Source organism: Sapajus apella, unplaced genomic scaffold, assembly GCF_009761245.1.
Source record: "Sapajus apella isolate SASKATOON/1434 unplaced genomic scaffold, GSC_monkey_1.0 scaffold9, whole genome shotgun sequence".
NCBI classification, from domain to species: domain Eukaryota; kingdom Metazoa; phylum Chordata; class Mammalia; order Primates; family Cebidae; genus Sapajus; species Sapajus apella.
In genome coordinates, this window is record NW_022436949.1 from 21,949,233 (window position 1) to 21,971,484 (window position 22,252).

At 37.9% G+C, this 22,252-nt stretch overlaps 1 protein-coding gene across 10 annotated transcripts in view; it reads right to left on the reverse strand.

Moving 5' to 3' along the window:
• TBC1D4 (TBC1 domain family member 4) overlaps positions 1 to 22,252 on the reverse strand; it is a 177,461-nt gene that overhangs the window by 8,684 nt on the left and 146,525 nt on the right. For 5 of the 10 annotated variants that reach the window (XM_032277361.1, XM_032277362.1, XM_032277364.1 and 2 more), the window contains 6 exons: positions 19,482 to 19,642; positions 16,768 to 16,978; positions 13,131 to 13,291; positions 8,696 to 8,854; positions 5,154 to 5,398; positions 647 to 806 (listed from right to left, as the gene is read on the reverse strand). In XM_032277361.1, the coding sequence (XP_032133252.1) occupies positions 647 to 806; positions 5,154 to 5,398; positions 8,696 to 8,854; positions 13,131 to 13,291; positions 16,768 to 16,978; positions 19,482 to 19,642 (1,097 nt within the window). Of the gene's footprint in view, positions 1 to 646; positions 807 to 5,153; positions 5,399 to 8,695; positions 8,855 to 13,130; positions 13,292 to 16,767; positions 16,981 to 19,448; positions 19,643 to 22,252 lie in introns of those variants that run through there. The other 5 variants (XM_032277363.1, XM_032277360.1, XM_032277357.1 and 2 more) reach the window with 3 other exon arrangements.

Here is a 22,252-nt window from a genome sequence, read left to right on the forward strand (position 1 = left end):
TCCCAATGCCAAACACTGTGATTAGAACAGCCAGTTGCTAACTTGCCCTGGGCTCTACTGACTCTACTTAGTGTTTTCCCTGAGCCACCAGTCTTAGAGACTGTTCCCAAGCACTGCATCAGTGTGAAAGAAGAGTTACATAAGCAATGAAACAGGAAGTAAAGTTAACCCGTTAACAACAAAAAAATCAGACTGAGAAATGCCATTAGAAACAATGCTGATACAGGTGCTTCCACTGACCCAGTTCAAGAACATATTTCTTTGTGTTTTGAATGCAAGATGAAGACAATAATGGGGGTAGAAAGATGTATATAAAAATCTGGAAAATTATACAGTCTGTCCCTAGCCCAGATTTTAGAAGTATACCCTCTGAATTTTAGGCATAAATGAAAATAAGAGCTCCATTACAACTTGCTCAAATACAGGAGCCTATTTCCTCTTTCCCTTTTAATTTCAATTTTATGTAAGACAAGTATGGTTTTAAATTACTATCAGAATAGAGCCAGGCACGTTTATTAAATTCCACCAGCAATTTGCTATTCTGTGTAACGCAATGAGAAAACAATAGGGGTACTATACGGCTAGAAGTAAAAATATAGTTCTTAGAATAGATAACACTGTTCATTTAATTACAGATATCTCTTACCAAAAACTCTGGCTACAAATCCTAATGAAAACTGAGAGGCAAACAATGTGAGGAACCAGGGGGCAGCATAAAGACTGGGGCTGATTTCATTTTCTTCAAGGTGATTGTAGAGATCTCTGTGATAGTCATGAAGGAGCCGGGACAGCTGGTACATTTGAATCTAAAGTTAATTTGGAGAAGAAAAAATAAAATATTATGCATTTATTTGCATGTGCATCAAATACATGGATTTTATTATTCTACTATTTAATAACAAATTCACATATATAAATATAAGTAGTATTACTTTATTTTTATGATTTTAAAGTTGATATTAAAATCCAAGTTCACTTAACTGAAGTCATAAAGTAAGTCACTGAACGTCCATCTGAGAAGACTGAGCAAGTTTCTTTATCGTGTGTGTTTGAGTATCACATATATAGAGATAAATTGATTTTTCTTCTGTGGCATTGCTTTTGGAATTTAATGAGAACTGTCCTGGCTCAGGAACCTCATATAAGATCCCTTCTAATTTCAGACTAATTCCGGAAGAGCCTCCATTCTAAAGAATCTACTATGTTCAGTGCAGAAGCTTATTTCTATTTGCTGGGACCAGCATGTGATTTATGAAAGAGTTCTGGCTCTCCAGACAATCTGCACTATAAGGACAGAATTAAAGCTTAAAATGTTACAGGGCCAGAAGCTTGAGATTTTATTTCTAATATTCAAGTGATTCCAGCAGCATATTTCTCATGACAAATAGGATTAAAGCAAAAAGTGCAGTTGTTTCTGAATGTTTCTAGAACTAAAAGAAAAAATTATTTCATTTGGCAATTGAGTTGATTACTGCATTTAAAAAAAAATTATAAAGACAGCATCCAGGAACTTTCAAACTCTTACATCTATAATACTAAAGAAAAAGGAGTAGTAACAAACAAATTCCTGAATTGTGTTTTAATTAAATTTTTATCCACACAGTTAACAGATAAGTGGTGGTTCCCTGATCAGTTACATAAGCTTGGTGTTTTGGTGTGAAAATGTATAAAGTGTTTTATTACATTTTTATTAAATCTAGCAGAACTTCTTTCACTAGAAGAAATCATTAAAACATCACTCTTAAGTAGCTCTATGACAATATATAAAAATAAACAATTATGTTGTGAATTCAACAATTATTTCTAGAACATAGAACTAAAAATCAACAGAATCCTTTAGAAAAAAATCAAGAACTATACATAAATACAAAAAATTGTTTGTTCAACCCTTATCCACAATAATATCTTTGGAAACTCAGTTTCCACACAAACTGTAAATAAAAGGGAATTAAAGAGCCACAGGAAGTCATAGCTATGAAATAAGAAGCTTAGCTGGAGGCATACAGAAAGGTTGTTTTTTTTTTTTTTTTTTTTTTTTTTTTTTTTTATTAAATGAGATTATCTCAACAAGTCATGTTGAAAAAAAAAATCATGCATTTCCTTTAGACCATTTACATTGTAGAAACCAGAAATTCTGAGCATCTGTCAGAAGAATAATCAGTATTTTGGTAAGCACAAAAATCAAAAGTGTCTAATTGGCAGCATAAAAAGAAAGCACATCATCAAAAACACACTGTTCCTGTTCACTTGCGATTATACAAAGAAGCAATACTTCAACATTTAATTTTTTTAAAGAGAATCCTATTCCCTCTCCCCCTGCCCTACATTCTCAACTGGGGGTTAAGAGGGTTTCTTCCATCAAGAGATATTTGGGCAAATAAGAACACAATTCAGGTTTCCTTGAAAGAAAGCTTTAATGATAAAATTCTATTTGCTAAGAACAAATAATTCTTCAATTCTACCTTATAGATACCGAGGCAAACCTTCAGATTAAAGAGCCGTAACTGGAGGAGGAAAGAAGCAGAGAGAGAGACAAGGGTAGCAGAGAGGAGATGAAGAAAAGGGATTCAGAGGAAGAGACATAACGCCTTTAACATGGAAAGCAGCAGACACAAATGTGATGAGATATAGATATTTAAAGTTGAAAAAGACCTCAACCCCCACATTTTACAGATAAGGTAACTGAAGCAGAGAGCCTGGAGTACCTGAGCCACCAACAGAGAAGCAAGAAATCAGAAATCTTACAGAGTGAGTCCAAGGCCACTGCAAGAGGCATTTCAGCACACTTCCAAACATCCTGCTGGCTAGGCCCAGACACTATCTCCTGCTCCAGATGTTGGAAAAGTGTTATATTTCACTTTAAAAAGCAAAAGGACCCATTTTCCCAGAATAAAGTCCCCAATACTGTGGCCTACAGCAATGCTGTCACCAAAGATTTTTAAACACCTGCATCTTCAAAATTATAGACATAAAATATTTCTTGGCCCTTACAGGCCATATTAAATAAATGTATAAATCCCATTTACATGAATTTTTGTAATGTCAAATTGATGAAGAATTTTTAAGCTGAAAACTCTTTGTATTTTTAAACTGATACCTATATCTTTTTACCTATGGACCCAAATTAAACACTACTCATAGGTACTTCCCTGTATCTTGGAAATTCTAATAATAGCTACCAAATTGTTATTTCTGAAAATCTGAATTACTTAATTCCTTACAAGGGCATCGATTCCTATCTGATATTGAGATACAGGTGGCTGGGTGCGGTGGCTCACACCTATAATCCCATCTCTTTGGGAGACTGAGGTGGGTGGATCAGGAGTTTGAGACAAGCCTGGCCAACATAGTAAAATCCCATCTCCACTAAAAATACAAAAAATTAGCAGGGCATGGTGGTGCATGCCTGTAATCCCAGCTACTCAGGAGGCTGAGGCAGGAGAATCGCTTGAACCCAGGAAGCGGAGGTTGCAGTGAGCCAAGATCATGCCACCACTCTAGCCTGGGCGACAGAGCAAGATACTGTCTCAAAAAACAAAACAAAACAAAACAAAAGATACAAATAAACTGTTTAGAAATTTTTAAAAAACCTTCCACATTATTTGACTTGTTAAGCCTATGAATAGTCATCAACAAGGAATCAAATCATACGAACTCACACCAGAAAACCTAATGTTGATAGCAAAGTCCTATCTACCCAGCCAAAATGTTACCGTGAGAAAGTAAAGAAAAAAGGAAGTCTTTAACTCCATTCACACTCTCAAAAAATATCAGTTACTATAATGCTCAGAGTAAAAACACAATTATTTTTTGTTATGTATTGGCAATTGAGATTAAATTAAAGCCAAAACTCATCTCTGGGAACCAGGAAAAACACTATATTTTAAAAGTGTCTTCAAAGTATTACTTCTTATCTAAAGCATAATATGATGAACTGGGAGTCATGCATATTTCATTTCAAGGGAGGAAAAACCTGAAAATCCTCTTTAAAGTCTTCTTTTATAGTTTTACATTTGTAACCACTGAAAACTTTAAATTGCCAGGCAGTGATTGTTTGAGATAAATATCTATAGACAAAATTTTAACTACTTATTAGCAACCAACCCACTTAGTGAAGTGATAAACTAGGAGAGCAAAGTGTATAAACAGGGAGTCTGAAGTAAGCTAAAGACAGCAGTGGCAGTTAATACCCCACTCAAAATAACTGAAAAATCTTAATGGTGCTACTTCAGAGCCTGCTAAGAACAGACTCAATGGCTCACGGCTATAATCCCAACACTCTGGGAGGCTGAGGTGTGCAGATCACCTGAGGTCAGCAGTTTAAGACCTGCCTGCCCAACATGGTGAAAGCCCGTCTCTACTAGAAATACAAAAAAAAATTAGCCAGGCATGGTGGCACCTGCTAGTAATCCCAGCTACTCAGGAGGCTGAGGCAGGAGAATCGCTTTAACCTGGGAGGAGGAGATTGCGGTGAGTTGAGATCACACCACAGCACTCCAGCCTGAGTGTCAAAGCAGGACTCCATCACACACTCACACATACACACACACACTCACACATACACACTCACACATACACACACACATACACACACACACACAAGCAGACTGAAAAAGCACCATTGTCTTTCACATGTTTTCCTCTATAAAGGCCTATCTTACATGAAGATAAAAGAGAGGAGATATGATAAATTCACAAGGAACCATAACATGATATCTGCTATTTGTGCACTCAGAGGTAAAAGGATAAAGACATTTTCACATTGTAAACAAAAGATCTATGAGCCTTTTCAATTGACAAGTGGAGGAAAAATGAATAAAGAATGCTTGATATCGCTTGATACCTTCTCCATGTAACCCATAGACTTAGGGCATACATTGGATCCTCATCACCTTCCTTTCTTCCTTAAATTACTTATTTACTCACTTCAGGAATTTTATGGAAAAGGTTTCCTGCCTACAGGCCTCATACACTTAGAAGTTTACTTACATAGCAAATCCCACACTAAGTGAATTAAAACTTGCCCCAATATTTACCCAAGTTCTAAGACACTGGGTCTAAATTTCTTTAAATCTGAACTGTCATAATTGAGAAGAGGGCCAAGATTTCTGGTAATAGTCTCACACCTTCCTTGGGGAGGACAAGTGCCTCACCTGCAGCGACATCATGTCAGGTCTGTACTGCTTGCGGAAGCCGAGGTCATACATGAGGAATTTCAGCATTTCAAAGGCTTGCTCTTCACTCATGTGTAGAAGCAGGACTCCAGCCACAAAGCTGATCCCCTGACAGTAACCCACTTCTTTGTCCAGCAAAGAATAGGCTTTCAGGAGGTTAAACAGTGACAGCTGCCCTGCCCCAAGCTGTACTGAAAAGTAAGGGTGAGTAGGAAATGTCCTTCCTGCAGAGGAAAAGAAGAAAAAGAGTTTTTGAAATGTCCTCATTCCTTGGAGACCACAGTGAAATCGCAATTCAGTGACCTCCAAGAATAAATCAACACTCTTTCCCAAACCAGTGAGAGTTGCTTCAAGTTGCCATGTAAGGTCTCTCTCTCTTGTCCCCAGTCCTGTCAGGCTACCATAAAATCTTCACACATATTATATGGGAGGAAATATTTTATGCTAACCAGTACTTCTTTCTAGCACGCACACACACACACACACACACACACACACACACACACACACAATTAAATAAAAATCTACAAACTGATGACATACTCAGGAGAGATACCAAAAAAATGAAAAATAAAATTTATTTTGACTATAAAGCAAGGTAAATTCTAAATTCATATAAAGACTACCTTCTAAATGAAACCAGAAGTCTAGAAGAGATATTATTTAAAAGAAAATCTTTGTAGTCTATAAAGATGTGTTTCTGCTGGTCTTGTAATATGACACTGGAGAGATTTTTTGGGTTTGTTTGGCTTTACATTCAGACCATCATTCAGAAGAAAATTTCTTTTTCAAATATCTTTTGCTCTCTGCTCTTAAGATACCTCCATGCGCCATTTAAACCACTTTTCAATATCAAAAAATATCAAGGAAACCATAAGGGTCATTTTCAAATAAATTCTCCTCTAAAATTTACTTTTGGGTATAAAATTCCCACAGAGACACTCGAGCTGGCAATGTGAGTCCTGTATCACTAAAAGGGTAGTTCTATATACTGAAACAAGCCCATCTTCACACTCAAGCTGTGTATACTGGTATGGGACATTCCTAGTTCCACAAAAATCAAGAGAGATGTCAGCTTCCTTGTGAAATGATTACTCATGTCAGTTAGAACTTGCAAAAGTGCCAGACTTTAAAATGTTTTCTCCCACATATGCTTAAAAGTGATTCCCCCACCGCCCCCAGGAACCAGTAAGATTAATTCTGCAGAGCCAGTAAGAGGAAGATACAAGAAAATAACAATTGCATGCCCAAGAAACACAGATGACTACAGGTAGAGCCAAATAAGCAATTTTTTAAATTATGGTTTTACTTTCTCACTTAAATCCAGAATCTACAAAGAAGTCAAACAGATTTACAAGAAAAAAACAAGCCCATTCAAAAGTGGGCGAAGGATATGAACAGACACTTTACAAAAGAAGACATATATGAGGCCAACAAACATACGAAAAAATGCTCATCATCACTGGTCATTAGAGAAATGCAAATCAAAACTACATTGAGATACCATCTCACGCCAGTTAGAATGGCGATCATTAAACAGTCTGGAGACAACAGATGCTGGAGAGGATGTGGAGAAATAGGAACACTTTTACACTGTTGGTGGGAGTGTAAATTAGTTCAACCATTGTGGAAGACAGTGTGGCGATTCCTCAAGGACCTAGAAATAGAAATCCCATTTGACCCAGCCATCCCATTACTGGGTATATATCTAAAGGATTATAAATCGTTCTATTATAAGGGCACATGCACACCAATGTTCACTGCGGTACTGTTTACAATAGCAAAGACTTTGAACCAACCCAAATGCCCATCGATGATTGACTGGACAAGGAAAATGTGGCACATATACACCATGGAATACTATGCAGCCATCAAAAACGATGAGTTTGGGTCCTTTGTAGGGACATGGATGAACCTGGAAACCATCATTCTTAGCAAACTGACACAAGAACAGAAAATCAAACACCGCATGTTCACACTCATAGGTGGGTGTTGAACAATGAGAACACATGGACACAGGAAGGGGAGCATCACACACTGGGGTCTGTGGGGGCGGGGATAGGGGAGGGACAGCAGGGGGTGGGAAGTTGGGGAGGGATAACATGGGGAGAAATGCCAGATATAAGTGATGGGAGGAAGGCAGCAAACCACACTGCCATGTGTGTACTTATGCAACAATCTTACATGTTCTTCACATGTACCCCAAAACCTAAAGTGCAATTTTAAAAATATTTTACTAAAGAAAACTATAAATACTCTTTCTATCCATTAACTTGATTCTAGCTCCATTTATATCTGACTGTAATGTGATCTCATTCTCTCTCTTTGATAGGATATCATGACTAACCCTGATTGTATCACCAATTTATGGTCAGAGAACCACAGATTTGCTTGGGAACACAGGGATTGCTTTGTTCAATGTCCCCACTTAGTAGAGAGGATTGACACTCAGAAGCAAGGTAACACGTCTAAGACCACAATTAGTGGCACAATCAGCACAAAAACTCAAGCTTTCAGTTTCTCTGTAAAATCCCTTTTTAATTCTGCTGGGCTCAAAAAAATAATTAACTGAGCTGGGTCCTTTCCCAACAAGAGCCATCTGTCACCCAAAAGGAATGGTAAAACTAGAGTTTGGCTAGTGATTTTTCATATGCCCTGCTATAAGATGACCCCACACATAAGGTAATCCTGTATTTTTCCAAATGGGCTCAAATAACGTTGTCTGGCCACCTCAGCTATATCAACTTTTAGAAGTACAAATAAAATGGTCAAATGCCAATGTATAATATTTAATATAATAATGTAGATATTTTAAAATAATAAAGTATGTTAGTCTAGAGAAAAATGAAAGACAATAAAATTGTTAAAAATCAAAGCATTTTTATTTCCATAAGTTATTTGAAATTCGGCATTTAAAAAGACTGCTTTATGATCTGTCACTGGAAATTCTGCCCCAGGTCATGAGTACCCATTCCTACACTACTACGGCAACTAATTTTTCACTCACTCTATAGGTGTACGGTCATAATTTCCACCAACACAACTTATTGTGGTGCTTTTTAAAGTGATATACAAAGGTGTTTTCAGCAATGTGGGCTATCTAGCACACCTTCACTAAATTTTTTGGTCCCCCTTTTAACCTATTCTAGGCTATTTCAAAACCAGCATTGATTAAGATACACCCATCTGCCCTAAAAAGTCAGTTATTCAAAATGCAGTAACTGAGAGCACCCTATCATATAACCTTTATAATAATTTAAATACAAGATGGTTCCCTTTGCACAGGCAAAGTTTTGGGGTGAAAACTTCATTTAACAGACAGGCATTTATGGGATCGTCAGTCAGGTAGAAGGCCAACTTGCCCTCAGTGAAGGACAAAGTTAGCGGCTCTGTACATGCCAACAGGTACTCTTCATCAACACCAAGAACAAACAAAATCAAAAAAAAAAAACAAACAAAAAAACTCAACAGAAGGACCAGCTGTTTACTTTTGTAAATTATAATCCACATGACAAACATACCTAAATCCACGAGAATCGCGTGCTGCTGCGCAGTGAGCTGCTTCAAAAGCTCCTTATAGGATATGTCGGGAGGCTGCTGCTTGTTAGGCAATCTGTGTCTGAGGCGGTACTGTAAAGCCAGGAACTGCCAAATTTCTCCTCGTCGACTTTTGGGAACTCCTACAATCAAGGAGATAAATAAGCAAGCCCTTGGTCTCTAGAATGAAGCCGCTAGATCCCAGTTGACTCGCTATGTAAACAGGCAGCTGTACATTGCACGCCACCCTAAGACCACACAATAGGATTGACAGAAGCATATTTTGGCAAGCTTAATCCTATAGCTCCTGATGTCTAGCAAAAGAAAACCCTCACTCAACACTTACCATAATGACAGACTTAAGAGTAACATCACCTATCGCTGACTGAGCATTAATATAACATTTATGGAGGGTACCTAGCTATTAAGTACATGCACTCAGAAAATGACTCGACTATAAGGTAGGCAATTACTATTAGGCCTACTTTATAGACAGAAAGCTGAGGCAGAAAGAGATTAAGTAATTGTCCCAAATTCACATGGCTAGGAAGTAGCAGTTTAGAATTAGAACTCCAGAAGTCTGGTTTCGGAGGCCAAATCCTGAAATCCCAAAGTGTGTTACTGCCTATTTTCACCCTTTATTTGGCTTGAGGATAGCAACAAATGCTAATCCTTTTTTACAACACTAAATATTTGCCAACAAGTAACTTTATAATACAGAATCAAACAGCATTCTTATGTGGGCATTAAAAATGCAACAATATGCCGGGAGTGGTGGCTCACACCTGTAATCTCAGCACGTTGGGAGTCCAAGGCGGGCGGATCACTTGAGATAGGAGTTCCTTACCAGCCTGGCCAACATGGTGAAACCCTGTCTCTATGAAAAATATAAAAATTAGCGGGCATGGTGGCATGCGCCATGTAATCCTGGCTACTTGGGAGGCGGAGGCAGGAGAATCACTTGAATCTGGGGTATGGGGGTTGCAGTGAGCCGAGATTGCACCATTGCACTCCAGCCTCGGAGACAGAATAAGACTCTGTCTCAAATAATAATAGTAATAAAAGTAGTAAACAATAAGGCATAACTGACATGCTCCAGAACATCATTTGGGCTTTGAGAAAAAAATGATTAGCACAGGTAATGAAACATTATTATGCTTGAACACCAAAATGTATCACCAGCAGTTCAAGGATGCTATGACCGTTTTTTTCATGACAAGGGACATGAAGTAAGCACTGGGAGAGACAGAATTCAATTCTGCACAGTGCAGCCAACTTTATTTTACTCACTACGAGTTTTCAGTTTGGACAGATCGAATCTGCAATGGGTTCCTTTGCTCCAGCTGGTTAAGGAAAGGCTTAATGGCCGTAATCTCTTCTGACTGAATGCCACAGTTCGTACAAGCTGAAAGTATTATTGTCAGACAGGTGAAACCAAGGCTCGCTGGCATGATTTCTAAGGCCTTCATGAGTTCCAAACTACCTTTTTAAGTCCCATTACTTCCCAGTCCCTGCTGTATACTAGACACTTGTGGTCATTTTCATTCCTCTAGTTTTTGCTCCTACTATTGCCTTTACGGAATTTCAACCTCCCTCACTTGACTACCCATTACATGTCTATTCATCTCTCGAGAATGAGCTTGAGTGTCACCTTTTCTGTTGAAGCTCTCCCTAACATATCGAGATGTAATCAGTCCCTTTTCACATACTATTTGACTCATACTACAGCATTGCCATATTAGATTACAGTTAGCTCTATGTCTCTTTTCCCTACTTAAATGGTCCTTGAGAATAGCAAGCATATTTTCATCTCCATATGATAAAATCCAAGAATACATCTTGCTGCTCATACATTTGTTGAATGAATGAATGAATGAATGACAACATAGAAAATGACATTTTTAGAAGGTAACTATCAGCCCATTAAATGAATCACTGATAACCTGAGTGGGCAGTTTTATTATCCATCCAATAATGTATGTACAAAAAGTAACTTCACTCCAGTTAAACAAACATTTCTTGAGCATCCAGTATATAGCAGAGAATAAAGCAAGGCAGTCAGGATACCTCATCGTTGAGTGATAAAGAAACCCATTCTCAGGAAAATCATCTCATTCATTCAATTGTCCATTCATTCAGTAAATAATGAGTGCAAGATATTGTCTTAGGTGCCAGGCGTGCAGTGGTGGGGTAAGAAAAACATTAAACAAATACATACATAAATATTAAATTATAAACTATGATTAAGTATAATTATGAAAGAGAATGATAAAGGACAATGAATTGATTTTGGTGGGGTGGCAGGGCTGGTGTTCTGAGGAAATGGTATTTGAGAGACCTGAGGGACAACAGAATGCTCCAGGCTTGGAACATAGGTGGCAGTCACTCCAGAATACCACACGAATGCCCTGAGATGGATGGAGGAAAGAGGAGTGAGAAGAGGATGGGATGGAAAGAAAGGGAGATGGGAAATGAGGATGTAGAAAGGTAAGAAAGATGGAGAGTAGAGAGGGCTGGAACATTCCATGCAAGAAATAGCATAGGGCAGATCAGCACTCAAAGTATTATAGTTCAGTGTCTCCAGAGCACACAATACAAGGTAAGGAGAGACAAAAAATTAGATCAGAGAGGTGGAAGGAGAGATTATAGAAGAATGATATGGTTTGGCTGGGTCCCCACCCAAATCTCATCTTGAATTTTAGCTCCCATAATTCCCAGGTTTTATAGGAGGGACCTGGTGGGACATAATTGAATCAAAGGGGCAGTTCCCCCCATACTGTTCTCGTGGTAGTGAGTGAGTCTCATGAAATCGGATGGGTTTTTAAGGAGAAACCCCTTTCACTGGGTTCTCATTTTCTCTCGTCTGCCTCTATGTAAGACATGCCTTTTGCCTTCCACCATGAATCTGAGACCTCCCCAACCATGTGGAACTGTGAATCCATTAAACCTCTATTTTTTTTTTAATTGTACTTTAGATTCTGGGGTACATGTGCAGATCATGCAGGATTGTTGCAAAGTTACATACATGGCAAGGTGTAAACCTCTTTTTCTTTAGAAATTACTCAGTCTTGGGGATGTCTATAACAGCAGCATAAAAATTGACTAATACAAAGGCCTTGGGCACAGGGCCAAGAAGTTTAAACTGTATCCAATAAGAAATGGGAACGGCCAGGAGCGGTGGCTCATGCCTGCAATCCCAGCACTTTGGGAGGCCAAGGCAGGTGGATCACAAGGTCAGGAGTTCGAGATCAGCCTAGCCAATATGGTGAAACCCTGTCTCTATTAAAAATACAAAAATTAGCTGGGCATGGTGGTGGGTGCCTGTAGTCCTAAGCTACTCAGGAGGCTGGGGCAGGTAAATTGTTTGAACCTGGGAGGCAGAGGTTGAGTCTCGGCGACAGAGCGAGAGACTCTGTCTCAAAAAAGAAGAAAAGAAAAGAAATGGAAAGATAAGCACTCCTAAAACATCTTTGAAAGTCATGCCAAAGAATGGTGTTATCTGTATCTCACAGACATTCTGTTAACCACTACACTGTCTCCCAAATAAAGGATTCAATGAAAATCTTTAGGATTTCCTTATCTTCAAGGATAAAGAACACTATATTAAGCTTGTCAATGTGGCAGCTTTCAAAATAAATCTTACCTTAATTTAAATTTAACTGTGCAACAGTCTCACACGTTAGCACAGGCTTTTAAAACAACATTTATTATAGGATTTCTCTGGGTATTTCGGAATTTTTATTTTACACCCACAGTTTATGCAGGCCATGGAAATTCTAATTTTAACATATTTAATCTGAGTCACAGAAATTGCAACTAAAAATTGACTTATTAGCTTTATTTTTAAATTTAAACTTTTTAAATATCAGGCATCTTATATGGCATAGCAGCAATAAAAGAATAAATGCAATATAATGGCTAAATAAAAGGAACTTCTCCAAAATTAGTGAAGAAATGAATGGATGAAAGAAAACTGATTGATTACTTAACCAGAATATAAATCTACATGTATAAATACATAAAAGTATATATACACATTCATGTAAATATACACATATATGTAAATAATTACTTCTGACCGAATGATGAAATGAGTCAAGTTTAAAGGACTTGAATTATTAATATTTTTATGGCAGTGATCAAAGATTTGTATCAATGCATGCACTTCCTCCTTGGTATACACCACCACCAAGCTGAAAATAGCTGGTGGAAGTAAGCAAAAAAAACAATAGAAAAGGTTTGTGTTACCTCCTCAGAGACAGTCACTAAACTACAGGAAGAAACAAATTACTTTTTTTTTAATAAGCAAAACAAAAGGACAAAATAACATCTGAACTCCACAAATCAAACAACAACAACAACAAAAATCCCCCAGGCTTTTCTTTAAAAAAAAAAGATTATTGAGATTATCCCAAATACCTTCTTTAAGAAGAGTATGAATATCTTCCATATCACATCTGATTTTAGCTCTGCAGTTTAACAACTTCTTATCCCAGGTTATGAAGACCTCTTTCTGACACACACCAACTTCTTCATAGTCTAATTTAACTTTTCTGGACTGGAGTTCATCTCTGCTTGCTAAGGAAGAAAGAGAGAATTTACGTGAGACCAATGTGTTTTTAAAATGCAAAATTTTAAACATTTGATTGCATTTGTAAAACCATACCAAATGACTTTCAGGAATTAACTGGTAATCTATTCTTAAAAAGAAAATTTAAAACAAACTGAGAATACATGAAAGGGATTTCAAGCTTTGAGTCATTTCATGTGGAAAAAAAAATGAGGAATAATCTCCTAAGGAGGTTTCACTCTGTATCTTACATACAGTAACTCTGCTGAGCATAAAAAGCTGATCATTCTATAATTTTCCATTTTTTGACAAATGTGACAGATAGACTTGGAAATGATATCTCATATCATCTTAAACGCCATGAAAGTGTTAATATTTTATATGTGCCATATGTGAGAAGACAAGGACTTGATTTGAAAAACCTATAACCATGATAAAACAAAGTATTTTTGTAACTGCTTCTGGAGTTATCCACACTGCTCTTAATAACTAATAAAGCTAGCTTATGCATTCCTCTGTTCGTTATTTTCTCTTTCTTTTGTTTTTGCTTTTGTTTTTTAGAGACAGGTTCTCACTCTGTACCCCAAGCCGGAATGCACTGGTGCAATCATAGGTCAGTGCAGCCTCAACCTCCTAAGCCCCCATCTCACTCCTGGGTAGCTGGGACTACAGGCATGTGCCACTATGCTTGGCTAACTTGACAAATTTTTTGTAATGATGGGATCTCTTGATGTTGCCCATGCTGGTCTTAAACTGCTGGCCTCAAGGAATCCTTCTACCTCACCCTCCCAAAGAGCTGGGTTACCAGGTCTGAGCCACTGCACCCAGCCTTCCTGTGTTCATTTGTAATAAACTTAAAAAGAAAATTTCCTTTCACTGAAGTTTACGCTAACTCAACTTTTTAAATAATATAGAATTATCTCTAATTTGACGATCTAACATACATGCCCAGAGCTCATTAAAAGCATGTCTATAAAAGCAATCATTATCTTGATTTGGTCTTTATCATGACCAATTAATTTCAAAAGAGAAGGAAGAACAGACACAAGCGTATTATTTCTTCTCTTCATTAGGATTCCAGTGGACAGGAACGTCTCAGAGCAATCAGTATTCACGCATGCTCACAGTGCTCGGCCACCTTACCTCCTGAAACACAAATCTGTGTCATGCATCCCAAGTCCTCGACAGCACAAAAACAATAGCAGAATGAAAGTTACTCTTTACTATGTTTGAAACCATTTCGAAAGACTTAAAATATCTTTATTATTCAAGCAAGGCAGTAAAAATTCCTACTTAAAAGTCCAGACATAATCTAAAGATAAATTGCAGCACAAAACTATTCCTTCTGGATACCACAGATGGCTTTCTAACCCTGTTTAACTTGGGTGTTTGGCTATTTGCTTCATATTTCTCTGATAACCAAATAATTTTTTTAAAGGCATGGGTTTATTAAGGCTAAAAACAAATATACTCCTATATATAACTTTACTAATTATTTTCTTCACAATGGACAAAACGTAATACTTCCTTAGAGTTCTTCTCTAATCTTCTCTAGATTATTGTGCATTTAAAATAATCATAAACTTAAGTGCCAGCCACACACGCTGAGGATAAAATGGTGAGTAGGGGGAGTTACTATCTGCCCTTAACTGTTTAACTAGAAAAGACTAAAGAACTATCTAGAAATAATTATCCATTGGTTAGAATTTTCATAGGTTAAACTGTTTTTCATCTTTGTCATATAAGCAGAGAAACCGAGAACCGATAAAGATTTCTGAGAATACATTCTAAATGTCACCTCCTTTCTGATCCTCTAAAATCTTATAGTATAACTGACCTCAGAATACACATGTAGCCATTTATATTAGAACATTCGTTTCTTTATATTAACACACATAGCTGAGAAATACTGTGGGGTACTGGGGAAAGCCCGAGAACCAGGATGAATAAACATGAGTTTTGGTACTTGCTCTGCCAGTATGTCACTATCTGACCTTAGGTTAATTCCCTACCTTCCCCAAGCCAGTCACTACTTCTGCTGTAGAATGAAGAATCTAGCTAAGTAATCTCTAAGGCTATTTCTACTTCAAATAGCTATGATTCTGAAACCATCGTTTGATATTTAATATCAGATTTTATTTGTACATACTCCCAAGCAAAATATAGTTTAATGCATTAAATTTTTTGAGGAAATGATGACCATCTTCTTCTTTCAACCTCTTTGAGTTAGTTTAAGATATAACGACTTGCTTACAAATATGAATTCAATTTCTTTTGAAGCCTTTGAAACCTCAAGTGGGCATACCATTTATCACACCAAACATTTAAAATTATGTCAGTGACAATTAATAGCATTTTTATTGAAAAGAAAAGAAGATGTATTTCCAAAGGATATTAAAATCCTATGTACTTTTTCATTATGCTAACAGCAATTTTTTTAAATGTGCTCTTGCAAACCATATATTGTTCAAATAAAACCTTGAATTGAATCACAGGTGTAGTAACAGGAACCTTAAGGTAGATGATAAAACTCAGAAATGTGGACTACCTGTACTAAAAAAGCTTTATGAAAGACAATATAATAAAAGCAAGTGAGAGAAATACCTAAATTTTACTTGTGCCAATAATCTTAAAAGTCAAATGACCACTTATGTTAAATCTTTCATCTTTCATTTTACAAATACAAAAATGAGGCCCTTTCAGGTTAGCTGATTTTCCCAAAATGATGACATTTACGCATTTTTTTGGATTTTTGAGCAACTCTTTGCATGTGGTTCTATCAGTACTGGAGTAAATTATATAATAATTCTTTCAAAGGCTGCAAAACACATTCCAAAGCATTTGGTAATCATAAACTTAGTAATAAAATATCTCAAACAACACAAAAGCTATTATAAATTATTTGATTCTAAATGTAATGATTTGAATGTAATTTTGTTAAACAGAACATTTATAAAGCGTTAACAAAAATAGGAACAGATTTGGCTTAATAACAGGTCATTATAATTAAATAGTTAAATTGAATACAGTGTAAGTAGAATTTATTTGAAGTGGACATATTTCTCCCGTTATGAATGTAATTGACCTGAAACGTCAAAATCACATTAAAAAAATTGCTTTCTCATATTTAAGGATTTTTTAGAAGTGACACTAAAATAATAAACTTTTAGTCACTTCAAATAGATTGATTCTCTATTATCTACATTCTATTTTATCTAAATATACTCTAAGGGTTTCTAATGTCTTAAATTTATTTAAAATGCAAACCCATTTAAAGCAAAACCGCAAATATCTGAAGCTGATCTCTCCCATGTTATAACTACCTCAAAAAATGGAAATCAACAATTATAATCAGTACATATTCATCTTACAGTGAGCTTACAGTCCAAAAATGAGTGCGGCTGGTACGTAGGGGGAGAGAAAGGTAGGTTTAACCTACACCCTTAAATCACAGCATCATAGCATTTAGTCTGTTAGAATGGCTAACCTTCAAGTTTTTGGTTTTCTTTTTCCATTCGAAGCAGCAAGATTTGTTGGTGTATAGCTTTTCTCCACAAACTCCTCAGTTCTTTTGATTTCTTTCTTTCTTCAATCTTTTCTGGGTCATCCTCCCCAGACAGGAATATAACCAGCGGTTCCTCCTCCATGGTTGGAGAGAGAGGGGACAGTGGCAGCAGCTCGCTCCTGTCCAATCCATCTGCAGAGAAGAACACAGTGAGAGGCATTCCTTAGCAGTAACCGAGACAACACAAGTTTCCCATCTGATCTTCTACACTTAAAAATGTCAAAAGCTGCTTTCCCTATAACAAAGTTTCTGGAACTAATATTTAAGTAAATTCACTAGACTGAATTCCCCTTCTGGATTTCCCTGTCATGATGAAACAAAAGTACAGACCATTTCACCACTTCTTCTTTCTACCCAAAGAGCTCTGTAAGATAGGTGCCCCCAAACCAACTTGCCTTTCCTGAGTCCAGCACTTCTGCAATTTACTTATGTATATTCTCTGGCTGTGAGGAACAAGAAGTGGGTAGGTATCAGTGATCTCCAAAGGTGTACCTCAATCATGAAAATCTGTTAGAAGCACAGCCACTGAGCAATGCTGGGCCTCTCCTGGCCAAGCACAACACTCCCTCTACTCGCTTCTCCTGCAGCACTTTTTTCTTTTTCAACTTTTATTTTAGGTTCAGGGGTCCATGTGCAGGTTTGCTACATGGGTGAATTATGTTGTGACTCTGGGGTACAATGTAGAAACGACTTCATCACCCAGGTAGTGAGCAGAGTACCTGATAAGTCGTTTTTCAATCCTCCTCCTCCTCCCACATTCCACCCTCACAGGGCTCCCAGTGTCTAATGTTCCCTTCTTTGTTTCCATGTGTATTCAGTGTTTAGCTCCTACCTATAAGTGAGAGCATGCAGTATTGGGTTTTCTGCTCCTGTGTTAATTCTTAGGATAATGGCCTCCAGCTGCATCCATGCTGCTCTAAAGAACATGATTTCATTCTTTTTCATGGCTGCGTAGTATTCCACATGCAACACTCTCTTAACAGGCTGCTCATTCCTTCCCTTCCTTCCAGGCCATCCTCCATACTACTACCAGTAAGTTTCATGTTAACAACTAGGAGCACATCTCTTAAGACATTTCAATGGTTATTTCCCAAGAACAAACTGGGACTAGCGTTTAAGTCCCTTCGGATTCTGGTCTCCACTAAGACTTCCTGCCTGATATCTCAGTCTCCCATTCTCTGTACCCATCATGCTGAGTTTCTCATGATTCTCTCATCTGCAAAGTTCACTCCAGTGACTCCAGAGCCTCGTCATTCCTACTTTCTGAAGCACAGCTCTTCTAGTAACAAGTTTAAATAAATACCTAATTGTTCTGTGAAGCTTTTCCTGACCGCCTCAGACAGAGTTAGCTTCATCTTTAGTAATACCAGTTATTTTCTTGTTTTCTTCTTCTTTTTTCTTTTTTTTATTCACTGACCTCTGCCTCTACTCTTATCATTTACTTCCATATGTTTTATTGCTGTTGTTTTTAAATTTTAATATCTGGCTCCTTTACTAGCTTTTTGAGTTAAACACTCAGTACAACTAATTTTTGTCCTTCTTGGTTTTATGTTAATACACTCATGGCGTTTAACTGCTCCCTAGATTCATTTCAACAGGTAAGGCTCTAATCATCAAATTTTCTTCCTTCTAGTTTCTAAGAGTAGTTTTCTATTCCCATTTTAGTTGTCTTCTAATCCTTTGTTTCTTTCTTTTTTTGGCATTGTGGTCAGAGAATATTCATAAATGATCATGATTATCTGGATTTCAAAAAGATTTACTTAAACATCTTTGTGGACAGGTACATAATTACATCTCATGAATGTTCCAAGTGTACCAAAAATGAATGAGTTTTCTCTATAGGAGGTGAACTCCTATATAAATATAGGTCAAGTTTATTCGCTTGTGTTACTCAAATATTATCTATATTTAATTTCTAGAGAGAAATATGTTAAAATCTCCTGTGGGAGCTATTAATTTAGTGATTTCACTCCAGCATTCTTTTAGGTGTTATTTTCTAGCTCTTACATCATTATGTATGTTTTCATGATTGTTCAATCTTTTTGTTTGCCTCTTTGGATGCTTTTGCTTTAATAAGTCAATTGCTTGAAGAGAGCTACCTGTGCTCTCTTTTGCTTGGTATTTGCATAGTGTATTTATTGTTCAATATTTATATGTCACTTTGTTTTGTGTGCAGCTCTTATAAAAGACTATGTTGCTTTTCTAATAATAAAAGATCTTTGGAAGCTAAGATGGGATGACTGTTGTGCCCAGGAGTTCAAGGCTACAGGGAGCTATGATTGTACCACTGTAACCCCAGCCTGGGCAACAGAGCAAGGCCCCATCTCAAGAAGAAAAAAAAAAAAAAAAAAACCAGAAAAAGAAAATGGACATACAACTTCTTTCTTAGCATGATCATAGTTCCCTCAACAAGTACAGGTTTTTGGAAACTCTCTCACTCATTCATTCATTGAATAAGCAAGTGTTGAATGTCTAATGTTTTCTAATGATACCTGAAAGGGAAACCACTGTACTACACACAGAAAGTTGTTTCTACAGTGTAATCACTTAAATCTCTTTATACACAGCATTTGCATTCCATTAGCTAATTTCTGACACTCACAAGGAGCAGTTCCTTAGGGAGTACCACACAGACCTTGCTGCTGCATTGCTGAGGGAGATTTATTCATGGGAGAAGCAACCCTGAGGAAAATGCGCTGTCGCCAGGAGATCCTGCGAGGAGTGACAGAGGTTCCACCCACGCTTAGGGACTCATTGCTGCAGGAAGACGAGGTCCTTTTCCTCCCTTCTCCATCACTGCAGAAAGCAAACAAATGTATCACTTGTAAGGTGAGCTGCCCATCATGGCACTTCACAACCAACTGGTAGCACAAGCCATTCACAAGTTCTGCCACGGACAAGCAAAAGCCACAGGCAACATGGAGCGATGCGTCACCAGGCACACTGTCACACAGGCCACCACATTTTGGGGAAACTGCAATCTAGGCCACAGCCCAGTCATGAGAAGCTCCCCTGTTTCTACTCATTCCTTAGCAGCCAACCAGTCCTAGTTCTGATCTGACGAACAGAAGCACTTGTAAGGAGGAGTACAGGTGGCTTAAGTCATGAACTCATGCTTTGCTAAGGAAATAACATGTATTTAGCTTATTCGAAACAAGGTAAATATTCCATAAAAGGCTCACGAAGAGCTTTTGTTAGAGCTCTTATAGAACAGGTCAACAAAGACTGTTTCTAATGGCCTATGACTCTTAAGATCTGTCTTCTAATTGTCAGCTACCAATCGCTGGATTGTCGCAAAAGATAAACTGAATATAGGCAGAAGAGTCAACCTTGGGATTATTGTTAGGTGACATACTAAGAAAAAACTAGGGTCAAATAAGATTGGATAGCTAAGTTAAAATATAGATCTTATGGTTTTATTGATTTATTTATTTTGTAAGATAAGGTCTCATTTTTTCACCCAGGCTAGAATGCAGTGGTGCGATCATAGCTCATTGCAGCCTCAACTTCCCAGGCTCAAGAGATCCTCCTGCCTCAGCCTCCAGAGCAGCTGGGACTACAGGTATACATCACCACACCTGGCTATTTAAAAAAAATTCTTCATAGAAACAGGGTCCCACTGTGTTCCCCAGTCTGGTCTCAAACTCCTGGGCTCAAGCAATTCTCCTGTCTCAGCTCCCAAAGTGCTGGGATTAAAGGCATGAGGTACCACACCCAGACTGTTAAAAAAAATGTAAACAGATTTCTTTACAGCGGAACTGGTTAGAGACTGTTAATACACTGGCATGCACTGTGCCTCTCCAGCAGGGAAATAGTGTATAGAAATTCCCCAATTTATTGAAATTAATTGACTCTAGAATCATCTCCCTCAATTTTGGGGGGACAGGGAGTGGTGTCACATCATGCTATATTAGTGCATGTGAAAATGGTCCTCTACTCTAAAAATTTCATATCCTAGAAAAGACCACTCTGAGTTACACCAGACTTAACTGCAAAAAAGGTCAGTGTGACTCAAAATTATTTTTGAGGCCAACTATGCTGCTGGAAGACCTCACAATAATTGTTGCTGTTAGTGGCAGGAGTATCTTACACTTTTAAGTTTCACAGTCTGAGTTTGCCTGATAGAATGATGAGGATACCAATATTTACAAGTGGTGATACCAGCAAATGAAGGTATGAGACTTTTGATGGAATCAAAAAGGAGAGTTCCGAGGTCAGAAATAAAGCTGATCCAGACGAGCCACTCTCAGATACTCAAAGGAACTCAATAGTGTTGAGGCAATTCATAGTGAGAAGGACAATTCAGCACCTGCCTATCATCTCTCTCTTTTTTTTTTTTTTTTATTGAGACAGAGTTTAGCTCTTGTTACCCAGGCTGGAGTGCAATGGTGCGATCTCGGCTCTCCACAACCTCCGCCTCCTGGGTTCAAGCAATTCTCCTGCCTCAGCCTCCTGAGTAGCTGGAACTACAGGCATGCGCCACCATGCCCAGCTAATTTTTGTATTTTTAGTAGAGACGGGGTTTCACCATGTTGACCAGGATGGTCTCGATCTCTTGACCTCGTGATCCACCCACCTCGGCCTCCCAAAGTCCTGGGATTACAGGCGTAGCCACCGCATCCGGCCCCTATCATCTCTTTATTTACTCAGGTAATTCAGTCAGTTCTAGTCTGGATCTATTTTATGGAAACATTACTTCTGGAATAGCTAAATTAAAGTCGAAAAAAAAGAGTTCTGAGCTGCTATGTAGACAGCAAGTATAATAATGTAATACTTTAGAAAGTACAGTACTTGATACATATATCTCAATATAGTCCAACTGGTTATTATGTATCCAGGATAACATTATAACCCTAATATGGGTCCACTGTTCAAAACTCCCTGAGACAGTGGCCAGTGCCATGGTTCACTGCCTGTAAACCCAGCACTTTGGGAGGCCGAGGCAGGTGGATCACCTGAGGCCAGGAGTTCAAGACCAGCATGACCAACATGGTGAAACCCTGTCTCTACTAAAAATACAAAAAAAAAAAAAAAAATTAGCCAGGCGTGGTGGCGGTACCTGTCATCCCAGCTACTCAGGAGGTTACGGCACAAGAATCACTTGAACCCGGGAGGTAGAGGTTACAGTGTGCCGAGAATCTACCACTGCACTTTAGCCCGGGTGACAGAGCGAGACTCCGTCTCAAAATAAAATGAAATTCTGAAAAACAAAAACAAAAACAAAAAAAAAACTCCCCGAGGCTGGGCATGGTGGCTCATGCCTGTAATCCCAGCACTTTGGGAGGCCGAGGCAGGCAGATCATTTCAGGTCAGGCGTTTGAGAACAACCTGGCCAATATGGCAAAACCCTCTCTCTACTAAAAACTCAAAAATTAGCCAGGTGTGGCTAATTATACAACTGTAATC